Genomic DNA, 13,750 nt, shown 5'->3' on the forward strand with positions numbered 1-13,750 from the left:
ATGCAATTAAGTTTGTTCCTAGATGTGATATTTTAGATCTGATAAATTTTTTTAAATTATTTTTATTTGTCATATTTTTTTTCTTTGTGTGTTTTTTTTAATACGTAATATTATTAATTTTACTAATTCTTCACTCTTTATTTTGGGGGAGGGAAAGGGTGGTTTTTTTTTATATATAGATTTTTTAGTTCTTGTATATGTAGGGGGGGGTTAGGTTGAATTAAGTTAGGTTATTAATGTTGTATTGTAATTATATTATATTATTTTATATCTTTTCTTTAAATGTAATTTTTCTTTTTATTCCTGTGATAAAATCTTTAAATAAATTTTTTAAAAAATGTTTAATTTAAACACCTTCAGATGACATAACAGACATTAGGAATCTTCCTTGGGGAGGCATAGCAGGATTTACAATGAAGCTCGCAGCTTCAATTGTGACTTATCTCAACACAATTAAGAATGCTATTTGTATCAAATCATGCATTTCCACAGTTTTGGTGTAAAGTGTTTGCACCTTCGCATAAATTAACACAGTCCAGTGTCCCATTTCAGTCTGTCAATCATGAAGTGTGCCACAGCAAGGCACAAGAGGCATTGAAAAATGAGGAGATTATTTACGGAAATGAAATCGATATTCCCTGGTTACAGGTCACCTTGAAGAAGGCATATCCCTTTCACTAAGTTTGTACTGACGTCCTTGAAGTTGCACAAGCATCTCCTATTTTTGTATTTTAATTTTTCAGATTGGCAAATCGAGCATTCATTACAGAGTCAATAATGTGGGGAGTGGGTGTCAAGAGTCCTATTTAGGCTTGGTCAGATCTTATAGTAAATTTATTTCCTAGAAGTGCTTTTGTATCCGTGTGGTAGTTATTATTTTCATCATCGCAAAGACTAATTATTGTTCTAGATTATTCCCTGAATTTAGCTGGTCTTTGTGCGTGTAGTAGAGTAGCATGTAGACTGGGGTGCAGCTTGCCTTGGTGTATCTCGTTAGATCATTATGGTACTGCTCATTGCAGTTGGGCTTTTCACTTCTCTATCCTCCATCTTCGCATCTCGTTGGCATGTCTTGGTGCCGTGGAGAGCATGTCTTCCAAGGCGAACACCCTTCAGTAATTGCTGGGCAGCAAAGTGTTGACAGCTGTGTGAACTCCCTGGTCATGTCCAGAACAGTACAGCAGCAGTCTGGTGCACAATGCTGGGTGTGATCCAGTCCCTAACATTTTGTGGGAGTCACAATTAGCCATTCTTTGGCTTGGCTTCGCAGACGAAGATTTATGGAGGGGTAAATGTCCACGTCAGCTGCAGGCTTGTTTGTGGCTGACAAGTCCGATGCGGGACAGGCAGACACGGTTGCTAAATAAAACCATGTTCTTCGTGCCCTATAAATTGAGCTCAATCCAATTTCGATACTGAAGTAATTAGTTCAGCTCTGATTCACTTTTTCTGTTTTTCAGAAAATTAAAGAGAGCCTGGTGATGGTGAACTTTTACCCTGACTTTGTGGCCTGTCAGAAGCTGGCAAACATTTCTCGAGTCGCAGGTGCAAGATTTACACAGAATATATCAGATCAATGAAATAGTTTTGTGTTCTTTTGTTGGGCCCAATGAAAGAATTTGTTCCCCTTAGATCAGTGGTTCTCAATCTTTTTATTTCCACTCACTTAGCACCTGAAGTAATCACTAACCTATGGCATAGGATGCAAATAAATGCTCCATGGTATGAGAGTTTTGTGGGGGGGGGAGGTGGGGGAGGGGGGAAGAGAAAGAAAAAAGCTTGAGAACCACTGCCTGAGAAGGATGCAGTTTTTTGTTGTCTCATTTCAGCTAAATTAACTATTGTACCTTTTGATTAAATAATTTTTGATGCCCCCACTAACAAAATGTTTTGGCCCTTTCAATTCTCGAGCGACGTGGGGAAAATCTGTGCTGAAATCTCAAGGTGGCACTGGCACAGCAGCTAATCCTTCTGCAGCACAGCCCAGTGATTTGGGTACGATCTTGACCTTGGGTGCTGCCAATGTGGAGTTTGTGCATTCTCTCTCTGTGACTGCATGGGTTTCTCCTGGGTGTTCCAATTTCCTTCCACGGGGCAAAAAAGTGTTGCTTGGCAGGTTAATCGGTCACTAAATTATCCCTAGTATGGTGGAATAATGAGGGGGAGGGGTGGGAAGAGCACTGAAATAGAGAACGTCAGCATGAAATGGCTTCCTCTAGAATTCAAAATTAATAATAGGCTTAAAAGAACTGAACAGAGTCTTCATCATTAATAAATACTTTACAAAAATGATTAATAAAGTGAATATGAAATAAACAAGATCATAGTTGGAGGAGAGGGGAGGAAGAAAAACTCGTGGGAATGTACAGAAGCATCCTGAGGCATGAAATCTCTCTCTGTAAGCTGTGATGCAGGACTGTGGTTCTTTTATTTCTTTCTTTGGCTTGGCTTCGCGGACGAAGATTTATGGAGGGGGTAAATGTCCACGTCTGCTGCAGGCTCATTGGTGACTGACAAGTGTGATGCGGGACAGGCAGGCGCGGTTGCAAGGGAAAATTGGTTGGGGTTGGGTGTTGGGTTTTTCCTCCTTTGTCTTTTGTCAGTGAGGTGGGCTCTGCGGTCTTCCAAGGAGGTTGCTGCCCGCCGAACTGTGAGGCGCCAAGATGCACGGTTGGAGGTGATATCAGCCCACTGGCGGTGGTCAATGTGGCAGGCACCAAGAGATTTCTTTAAGCAGTCCTTGTACCTCTTCTTTGGTGCACCTCTGTCTCGGTGGCCAGTGGAGAGCTCGCCATAGAACACGATCTTGGGAAGGCGATGGTCCTCCATTCTGGAGACGTGACCCACCCAGCGCAGTTGGGTCTTCAGCAGCGTGGATTCGATGCTTGCGGACTCTGCCAGCTAGAGTACTTTGATGTTGGTGATGAAGTCATTCCAATGAATGTTGAGGATAGAGCGGAGACAGCGCTGATGGAAGCGTTCTAGGAGCCGTAGGTGATGCCGGTAGAGGACCCATGATTCGGAGCCGAACAGGAGCGTGGGTATGACAACGGCTCTGTACATGCTGATCTTTGTGTGTTTCTTCAGGTGGTTGTTTTTCCAGACTCTTTTGTGTAGTCTTCCAAAGGCGCTATTTGCCTTGGCGAGTCTGTTGTCTATCTCTTTGTTGATCCTTGCATCAGATGGAATGGTGCAGCCGAGGTAGGTAAACTGGTTGACCGTTTTGAGTTCTGTGTGTCCGATGGAGATGTGGGGGGGGGCTGGTGGTCATGGTGGGGAGCTGGCTGATGGAGGACCTCAGGTTTCTTCAGGCTGACTTCTAGGCCAAACATTTTGGCAGTTTCCGCAAAACAGGACGTCATGCGCTGGAGAGCTGGCTCTGAATGGGCAAGTGACTGCCAAAACCCTTGCTCTGTTCCAGAGTCCCCCATTGGAATTGTCACTCAGAGCCTCTGTTCTTACAATGCTGGAAAAAACTACAGTAAGAGTTTTTGTCAAGTTAATCTCAAAACTTTGTCATGGTATCTGTTGAGGCAGAGATGAGAAAATCCAGGAAAATTTGATAAATATCTGAAAAGGATGAAGGTTTAAGGATGTGGAATGGTCAAAGCCAGGGGAATGGGTTTTGCTTTAGAACAGTTAGGTTCTGTCTGACAAGGACATTAAAAATATCCAACCTTATTTTTGACAATCTCAGTGTATGGTGAGGCTAAAAATATACTGAAGCAAATAAAATGTCTGATCTTCATGCACTTAGTAAATGATAGTTTGGCAATAAGATTGACAATATTGGACAAAATCAGTAAATTTAGGCCAGAGACTGCAAATGCTGGAATCTGGAACAAAAAAAGTAACAAACGATTGGAGGAACTCAATGAGTTGATCAGTATCTGTGGGTTGACTGGGGAGTGGTGGGGGTGGGGGGGTGGTGGTGAGGAGGAATTGTTGACATTTCAGGTTGAGATCTTGCAGTCCCAATAGATGTTGCTCGACCTGCCGAGTTCCTCCAGTAGGTTCGTCCTATTGCCTCCTAACTTTTCGGTGGCTGAGGATAAAATTGGGATAGAACTTCTTTTCAAGGTTGCATTACAACTTGCTGCTTCTCTTACAGATCACTTTGACTACATCAAGAAGATCGCTGGATACAAGTCGATTGGAATAGGAGGAGACTATGATGGTGCCTCTAGGTTTGTAGGCAGTGTCCCTTTAACAGTTAATTCTTCTGTTCTGTTGCCAAATAGTTCCTGACTCTCATGAATTTCAGATTTCCCCAAGGTCTAGAAGATGTGTCAAAATATCCTGCACTAATTGAGGAATTACTAAAGCGGAATTGGTTGGAAAAAGAATTGAAAGCCGTATTGCGAAATAATTTTCTCAGAGTTTTTTTCAGAGTTGAAGAGGTAAGGAGGCCAATGTGAGAAGTTGAGGGGTGGTAGGGGGCTGCTTTGAAAGCGTCCTTGTGGAATGTGAGACCACTGTCACACCAGCAATGCAACTTTCCACTGGAATTCTAAGTATTAAAGGGTAAATCTAAACACCGCAAATGCTCCAATGTGCTGGAGAAACATCCTTAGGAAGTAAAGGGTAACCAACGTTTTGGGGCTGGGCTGTTTGTCAGGGCACTCAACCCCAGCATCTCAAAGGCCTTTCATGTTTCAATGTAAAACTATCTTCTGCCCTTCATCACTTGTATCATACATTTTTGATGAGGATGATAGATCCCCAAGAAGACCCTCAGTATATGTGTGTGAATGGTAAAGAATCAACGTGGTAATCTGTTAGATTGCGAAGGGAGGGACTTAGGTTTGCAGTCATTGGGTTTAGGAAGTAGGATATTGGGGCTAAAGGTTTGGGGGAAATTGAGGTTGGTTTTGGACAGGTTAGGTTTGGGAGTAGATTTTGGAAGTTGGATTTGGGAAGGGTTGGGTTTGGGGAGTGGGGTGTCAGAAATCAGGATTTGGGGTTTACGATAGGTCACTTTTGGGGCTGTGGGGGTTGGTTTTGGTTAGGAGATGCAGGGATCAAGTTTGTGGGATTGGATCTAGGGAGGGTGAGGAGACAGGTTTGTAGTGGTCAGGTTTGGGCGTATGAGTTTTTTTTGGGGGGGGGTGGAGGGCTGTGGTCAATTTTGGGGGCCCTGATTTGGAGGAGTGGAGATCGAAGGCAGGTAACAAATAGGAGTAGGTTGGTGAATGATGGGTGAGGGAGGGAGGGAGTGGGCGTTCAGTTTCCTGATTCCCAATCGCTGTCAGTCCTTGCTGCCTGAATGTGAGTGGCTACCACTTAATGTCACAGTCCACAGGCATTCTGGGAATTTACATCTGGTCTTGAGTGCGAGTGCTGTTGAGGTGGATTAAATAGTCCTATAAAATCAGTAGGTAACTTCCTCGGAAAGTGGCGATAAATGTTCTTCCCAACATGGAAGCAAGAGATTTAATCAGCATGAGCAATAAAGAATGGTCCAATTACATTCATATCTCCCCTCCCCTCTATTTTGCCCTTGTGTATCTAGCCTCATTCCTCTTCATTTCTCCACCCTCCCTCACCCTCCCTATCTGCCCATCATCCACACTTTCCTTCCAGCTAGCCCCCTTCCTTTAGAAGCCCAGATGAATGAGTAGAGGGGTTAGTGTTTCTTGCTAATCCCAGTGAAATGTTTTAAATTTAAATTTTTAAAAATTTAGACATCTTTCACAGTAACAGGACCTTTTGACCATTGCCGCCCAATAACACCCACTTGACCTACAACCTTTTGGGAGGTTTTGGAGGGTGGGAGGAAACCAGACAGCGTGGGATTCAAACCCCGGTCCTGATCACTAGTGCTGTAATGCTGTTCCTCTAACCATGCCGCCTGGAATTTTGACCCCCTCTCGTCTTCCATGGATGCTGCTGAGTTCCTCCAACATTCTGCATGTTTTCACAAATCTCTCATGTGCATAACAGATTGCTTCAGAAAAAATGTTCTGTAATTTTTTTTCCAAATTGAAGCAGCTGATTATTTAGATTAGACAGGTCCAAGGTTTGCATAAATGTCACAACATTTCTGCTTGAGTGTTTTCCTGAAAATAACTTGGCCACAAAATATTTTGGCCTTTACTGTCATAAACATGTTCATGGCTGCAGATTTTAATGGTATTATTATGTTGAGCAATTTGTTTAACTGTTCTGACTATCATGTGTAATCTACCATTACAAATGAACTAGAAGATGACGATTTACAGAACTAACAAATTTATTCTTAACCCAGAAAGCCAAAAGAACATTATCATTTATTGAAAGGGGAATTAAATACAGAAGCAGGAATGTTCAGCCACAGGAGGCATTATCAAGATCACAGTAGAGATTTAGATACTGCTTTGGTCTCCTTATTGTGTTGGAAGTCATTTAGGTTTACCAGACTGCAGAGGGATATAGTTAAGCTGGATGAGTGGGCAAAGGTCTGGCAGATGGAGTACAATGTTAGTTAGTGTGAGGTTATCTACTTTGGCAAGAAAAATAAAAGAGCTGAATATTATTTAAAGGGTGAAAAACTACAGCATGCTGTTGTGCAGAGGGACTTGGGAGGGCTTGTGCATGAATCGCAAAAAAGTTAGGTTGCAGGTGCAGCAGGTTATTAAGAAGGCAAATGGAATGTTGGCCTTCATCGCTAGAGGAGTTGAATTCGGGAGTAGGGAGGTAATGTTGCAACTGTATAAGGTACTGGTGAGACCGCACCTGGAGTACTGTGTCCAGTTCTGGTCTCCATATTTGAGGAAGGATATACTGGCTTTGGAGACGGTCCAGAGGAGGTTTACTAGGTTGATCCCTGGGATGAAGGGGTTGACTTATGATGAAAGATTAAATCGTCTAGGATTGTATTCACTCGAGTTCAGAAGAATGAGAGGAGATCTTATAGAAACATATAGGATTATGAAGGGTATGTATAGGATAGATGTAGGAAGGTTTTTTGAGCTGGCTGGGGAAACTAAAATGAGAGGACACCGTCTCAAGATTCAAGGGAGTAGATTTAGGACAGAGATGAGGAAAAATAGTTTTTCCCAGAGACTAGTGAATGTTTGGAATTCTCTAACCAGGGAAGTGGTTGAGGCTGCTTCATTAAACATATTTAAAATTTGGTTCGATAAATTTTTCCGTACTGTAATTGTTATATGGTTATATGGTTATGATAGAGGAATTGGGGGATATGGGGAGAAGATAGGTAGGTGGAGTTAGGTCATAAATTAGATCAGCCATGATCTTATTGAATGGCGGAGCAGGCTCGATGGGCCATTTTTGGCCTACTCCTGTTCCTACTTCCTATATTATAACTGAGAATTTCAAAATTGGATGATGAAGGTTGGGAAATCCAGGCTTGTACCTATTGGAACTTGGTGCAGTGAGATGTCTTGATTGAAAGATGTTAAGTAGAGGGGTTCTCCAGAATTGATATGATATATACACTTCTGAGAGAATTTAGCATTAGGGTTTGTAAATTAAAAATAAAAAGTCATGCACATATTGTAGAGGTGAGTCAAACTTTTTCTTGGAAGGTCTCAAGTCTTTGGGCCCTGTTTCTCAAAGGGCAGAGGAAATGGTCTTTGGCTATTATTATGGGAAGAGATTCTTAATAAGCAAGGGAATGAGGGAGACTGTAGGTTGGCAGGAATGCAGTTGAGGTACCCAGAGCAGCCTGATCATTTAAGGAGCCAAGTTCCCTACTCCTGCTCTAGTAGATATTTCAAAAATGTGAAATCAATGAAAATGGTGGACTGGTTTATTAATGCCAAATGTTAGTTCCTTACCATGCTGCTGGCATATTAAAAAAATTGCATGTAATGTCCACAAAATGTAACCAGTTAGAGGGGTTGAAATGTGTCCATTTCAACACTAGGAGTATTAGGGATAAAGGGGAAAACTTCTAGCATGTGTTGTGGCCATTACTGAAACTTGGCTGGAGGAAGTGCAGGATTGGCTGATGCTATTGAAAAGGATTTAAAAAATAGACAAAATGGGGAAGTGCTTAACTGGGAAAGGTCTAATCATGAAGGAATGAGACAGGAACTAGTAAGTGTAAATTGGAAAAAAGATGTTCAAGGGTGAAAGCGCAGAGGTAATGTGGAGGAATTTTAGGGGCTACTTCTACTGGGTTCAGGATAGGCTTGTCCTTGGACAAGGAAAGGATGACAGGAAAAGGGAAGCAGATGAGGCAACTAGTCAAGAGGAAGAAGGAAACGTGTTAGATATAGGAAACAGGAAATGTATGGTAGCCAAGAAGGATCTTAAGACAGGACTTGGGAGATCTTGAAGGGCTTTGCATGTACTATTAAGGAGAAGCCCAAGGCATTCTATGCATACGTGAGGAACAGAAGGATGAAGAGAATGAAGGTGGGGGCCACTAAAGGATAAAGGAGGCAACATGCCTGGAGGTGAAGGAGGTTAGGGAGGTCCTAAATGAATACTGCTTCAGTACTCACAAGAGAAGAGAACAGAGAACATTGATCAGGGTGAGGTCAAGATAGAACAGGCTTGGATGCTGGAGAATGAGATTAAGGAACAGGAAGTGTTAGATCTTAAAAATATCAAGATTGATAAGTCCCTGGGGCTGGTTGGGATATAACCCAAGTTGCTGTGGAAAGTGAGAGAAGAAATAGCTGGAGCAGTAGCTATGATCCTTGAATCTTCTTTGGTTGCAGGGGAGGTGCTGTAGGTTTGGAGAATGGCAAATGTAGTCTCCTTGCTTAAAAAAAAAAGGTAATGGGGAGAATCCTAGTATTATAGACTGGTGAGTCTTGCGTCAATGGTGTGCAAACTACTGGAGAGGATTCTTAAGGATCGATTCTATGAGCATTTGGAAAAGTAGTCTACTCCAGGACAGTCAGCATGGCTTTGTGAAGGGAAGAGTCTAATTGAGTTTTTTGAGGAGATAACAATAGGAATTGAGGGTAGGGCACTAGATGTGGTCTACATGGATTTTAGCAAGGCATTTGACAAGGTCTCCCATGAGAGACTCATCCAAAAAATCCTGAGACTCTGAATCAGTGGAAAATAAGCTATATGGATAAAAAATTGGCTTGCTGGAAGAAAGCAGAGTAGTAGTGGAAGGAAAGTATTTTGCCTGGAGGTCGGTGACTAGTGGAATGCTGCAAGGATCTGTTCTGGGACCCAGGCTCTTTGTGACTTTAATAAATTACCTGGATGAAGAAGCAGAAGGTTGGATCAGTAAGTTTGCTGATGACATGAAGGTTGTCGAAAGTTACAAGAGGATATAGACACGATGCAGAATTGAGCAGAATAGTGGCAGATTTGGATAAGTGTGAGCCGATGCATTTTGGCAGGACAAACCAGAAGGCTGAGTACAGGATTAATGGTCAGTTACTTAAGAGTGTAGATGAACAAAGACCTTGGGGTTCAAATCCATACATCCCTCAAGGTCGCCAAACAGGTTGATAGCATAATTAAGAGGCTTCATTAATAGGGGGATGGAGTTCAGGAGTAGAGAGGTCATGTTGCAACTCTACAAATCTCTGGTAAGACAACACATAGAATATTGTGTTCAGTTCTGGTCACCTCATTATGGAAAGGATGTGAAAGCTGTGGAGAGGGTGCAGAACAGATTTACCAGGATGTTGCCTGGACTGGGAAGCAAGTCCTATAAGGCAAGGTTAGCAGACCTGGGACTTTGGAGTGTAGAAGAATGAGAGGAGGCTTGATAAAGGTCTACAAAGGTATAGCTGGTATAGATAGGGTGGACAGCTAGTGCCTGTTTGCCAGGGCAGGAATAGCAATCACCAAGGGACATATTCAAGGTGAAGGGAGGGAAGTTTCGGGGAGACATTGGGTAAGTTTTTTGTTAGTATAAATGCAGAGAGTTTTGGGGGCCTTGAATGCCTTGCCGGGAATGGTAGTGGAGGCTGGAACATTAGGGGCATTTAAGAGACTCTTAGACAGACACATGGATGAAAGAAAAATAGAGGGTTACAGGAGAGAGGGAGTGTTCAGTAATTAAAAAAAAAGAATATATGGGTCAGCACAATATTGAGGGCTGAAGGGCCTGTAGTGTTCTATGTCTTAAAATCAATCAAACTGATATCTTTGTTGCAATCTATACCATTTGTCTATTATTATCCCCTGAAATTTATTTTATTTGTCCTTGGAGATTGAGGCTGAATTTCTTTTCAGAATTAAGGCATTATTCTAACATAATAACCAACATTAAGACTGAAATCTTCAATCATTGAATGGTGTGAGAGTTAACAGCCAAATCTTTCAGGAAGCGGAGAGGTTTATGTGAACACTGAGACTGCAAAGTTCCAAGTGGACAGCTTGTCATTTCCTTCATCAAAAGAACTAACATCTCAGTTTCTTTCTCAAATTAAGTATGATCAAGCAGTTGAAAGCTTTACTGGCAACTAATCCTGCTTAAGAAAAGTTAACACTTGGTGAAATATAACATTTTAATTTTTCCATCCCCTTAAAAACCTACAAGAAATAGTCGCTTATTGGATAGAAATACATTGTGTAGACGGCACAGAAACTGGTTACTCATGCCTCTGGTCTGTGAAATATTTATCTTCCACCTGAACCTTGACTCAACATCCAGTAATTACAGCAAAACCTTTAATTTCTTTCTCCCTCCTGTACTATTGAGCTTTTGCCTAAAATTATTGATCTCAATTAACCCTTGACTTTTAGTTTTTTTTTTGGTGACTTGAAATTGAATTAAAGTGAAACACTAAAGTCTGCAGATGCTGGGAATGTAGTGAAAACAGAAATGTAGGAGGAACTCAGCAGGTCATGCAGCGCTCATGGGAGGCAGAGATATTACCCACATATTGGGCCTGAGGATTTGCTAAACCTCAATAAATTCACCCCTCAGCCACAAGTTCCAGGGTAGAAAGGTCCATGCCACTTGACCTGGTAACAACTTTGCAAATCTTTTCAACTCAAGTACCTCTTTTTGGTTACCAGAACAGCATCCAATACTCCAACTATTGTCTCACCAAGTAAGGTAATGCCTATGGTTCATTGTTCATTCAATATTTGATAGCAGAGCCACTGAGTGCTCATCTCCCCTCACCTTATACAGAGATCCTCAGGTATTTTCCACTGACACCCCAGCAGACTGTCCACCCAATCTATGCCTCTCATAATCTTGCAGACCTCCAAGTGACTTCTCCTCCTTTGTTGCATCAAGGACAAAAGACCTACTTCTGTTAACCTTGTCTCGCACATTCTCCAATCCATGCAACATCCTGGTAAATCTCTTCTGCACTCTCTCCAAAGCTTCCACATCCTTCCTGTCATGAGGCAACCAGAACTGAACACAATATTCCAGGTGTGGAATAATCGGAGTTTTACGGAGCTGCAATATGACCTCCTGACTCTTGAACTCAGTCCTCCAATTAATGAAGGTCAGCATCCCATTATCCTTCTGAATTATCATATCAACCTGCATGGCAACTCTGGGAGATCCAAATTAAGCTCCAACCCCACACACCTTTGGGTTGTGGAAGGAAACTGGAGTCTGTACAAAAGTTAGCATTGTTGTAATGGACCTCAGTAAAAAGCCTGGTAAGATAAAGAAAAAGCACTGTTGATAAATACAGCAGGATTTAATGCATTTTAAACAGCTTCAAGAATAGCAACTAAAAGGGAGCTGGATTGTTGAATATGATTATTTATTTTAAACAGGTCAAACAGGAACTGAAGAATTTGCCTCCCAGTGAAGAGGAGATTCCCTATCAGGAAGTTCAGAATTCCTGTCGTTTGAATCTCAAAAATCCTTTCCCATCTATGAACAAGTCACAACGCAAAGGAGTGGCTCCTATTTTCATCACCATATCTACCATTATTACCTCTATCACTGTTCAGCATTTCAACTGATCATTGAATAGAGTCGAACATTCTTGGCAACAAAGCACTTCCACATGATTAAGCAGAGGAGTGATCTGCAAAAACAGCCTGCATGAAGAAATGAAGTGAAAAAATGAGAGAAATGTGCCATGTTCATTTTCTCCTAATGTCCACAATAAAATGAAAACATTTAAAAACTCAACAAAGTAGATGGCATGGTTAGCACGTTACAGCGCTAGCAACCAGGGTTCAAATCCCAAGCTGTCTGTAAGGAGTTTGTACATTCTCCCCGTGTCTGCGTGGGTTTTCCATGGGGTCTCTGGTTTCCTCCCACCCTTCAATACATACTGGGGTTGTAGGTCAATTGGGCATAATTGGGCTTGTTGGTCAGAAGGACCTGTTACAGTGTAGTACAGGAAGTCCTTGAATAATGCTATTTCGTTGTAATCTTTCTTCTTTGGCTTGGCTTCGCGGACGAAGATTTATGGAGGGGGTAAAAAGTCCACGTCAGCTGCAGGCTCGTTTGTGGCTGACAAGTCCGATGCGGGACAGGCAGACACGATTGCAGCGGTTGCAAGGGAAAATTGGTTGGTTGGGGTTGGGTGTTGGGTTTTTCCTCCTTTGCCTTTTGTCAGTGAGGTGGGCTCTGCGGTCTTCTTCAAAGGAGGTTGCTGCCCGCCAAACTGTGAGGCGCCAAGATGCACGGTTTGAGGCGTTATCAGCCCACTGGCGGTGGTCAATGTGGCAGGCACCAAGAGATTTCTTTAGGCAGTCCTTCTACCTTTTCTTTGGTGCACCTCTGTCACGGTGGCCAGTGGCTCGCCATATAACATGATCTTGGGAAGGCGATGGTCCTCCATTCTGGAGACGTGACCCATCCAGCGCAGCTGAATCTTCAGCAGCGTGGACTCGATGCTGTCGACCTCTGCCATCTCGAGTACTTCGACGTTAGGGGTGTAAGCGCTCCAATGGATGTTGAGGATGGAGCGGAGACAACGCTGGTGGAAGCGTTCTAGGAGCCGTAGGTGGTGCCGGTAGAGGACCCATGATTCGGAGCCGAACAGGAGTGTGGGTATGACAACGGCTCTGTATACGCTTATCTTTGTGAGGTTTTTCAGTTGGTTGTTTTTCCAGACTCTTTTGTGTAGTCTTCCAAAGGCGCTATTAATATTGATGAGAAAAATGGTTTGGTTTCACTTAAAGTAGCACTTTACAACAACATTAAGTGAGGCCCTTGCTATATGTCTAAACACTTATTGTATGGTGGACAATTACTTATTTGAGATTCTTAAACTTTTTAAAATATTTTTTTATTTTTCACAATGTGAACCGTATCAACCAAAATACATACAAACATTTCCCTCTTAGATATACACAGTGGCTTTTTTTTCCCCCCTACCTTCCCTCCCCCCCTACCCACCCCCCTTCAAAACCAGTAAACATTCAACATACACAAAACCATTAAACAATGTCATCACACAATGAAAAATAAACAAGAAAAATGTGTCATCTACTTTTACACACTGGATCAAGTCATTTTGTCGTCTTATCATTTTAGGTGGTGGAGGTCCGAGGCAAGCCCTCTCTGTTAGTTTCCATGTACGGTTCCCAAATTTGTTCAAATAATGTGACTTTATTTTTAAAATTGTTATTTTTTCCAATGGAATACATTTATTCATTTCTATGTACCATTGCTGTACACTCAGGTTCTCTTCTGATTTCCAAGTTGACATTATACATTTTGTTTGCTACAGCTAAGGCTATCATAATAAATATTTTTTGTGCTTCATCCAGTTTGAGGCCTAATTCCTTACTACTTATGTTACTTAGAAGAAAGATCTCTGGATTTTTGGTATGTTGTTTTTTTGTGATTTTATTTAACATCTGATTTAGATCTTCCCAAAACTTTTTCACATGC

At 42.0% G+C, this 13,750-nt stretch overlaps 1 protein-coding gene across 12 annotated transcripts in view; it reads left to right on the forward strand.

Moving 5' to 3' along the window:
- dpep2 (dipeptidase 2) overlaps positions 1-12,038 on the forward strand; it is a 124,478-nt gene extending 112,440 nt beyond the window's left edge. For 8 of the 12 annotated variants that reach the window (XM_069901546.1, XM_069901548.1, XM_069901545.1 and 5 more), the window contains 4 exons: positions 1,461-1,545; positions 4,112-4,187; positions 4,265-4,400; positions 11,671-12,038. In XM_069901546.1, coding sequence (XP_069757647.1) covers positions 1,461-1,545; positions 4,112-4,187; positions 4,265-4,400; positions 11,671-11,862 — 489 coding nt within the window. In that variant the 3' untranslated portion in view covers positions 11,863-12,038. Of the gene's footprint in view, positions 1-1,460; positions 1,546-4,111; positions 4,188-4,264; positions 4,401-11,262; positions 11,391-11,670 lie in introns of those variants that run through there. The other 4 variants (XR_011345779.1, XM_069901551.1, XM_069901555.1 and 1 more) reach the window with 4 other exon arrangements.
- Positions 12,039-13,750: the final 1,712 nt, after the last annotated feature.

Source organism: Narcine bancroftii, chromosome 10 (genome assembly GCF_036971445.1).
Source record: "Narcine bancroftii isolate sNarBan1 chromosome 10, sNarBan1.hap1, whole genome shotgun sequence".
NCBI classification, from domain to species: domain Eukaryota; kingdom Metazoa; phylum Chordata; class Chondrichthyes; order Torpediniformes; family Narcinidae; genus Narcine; species Narcine bancroftii.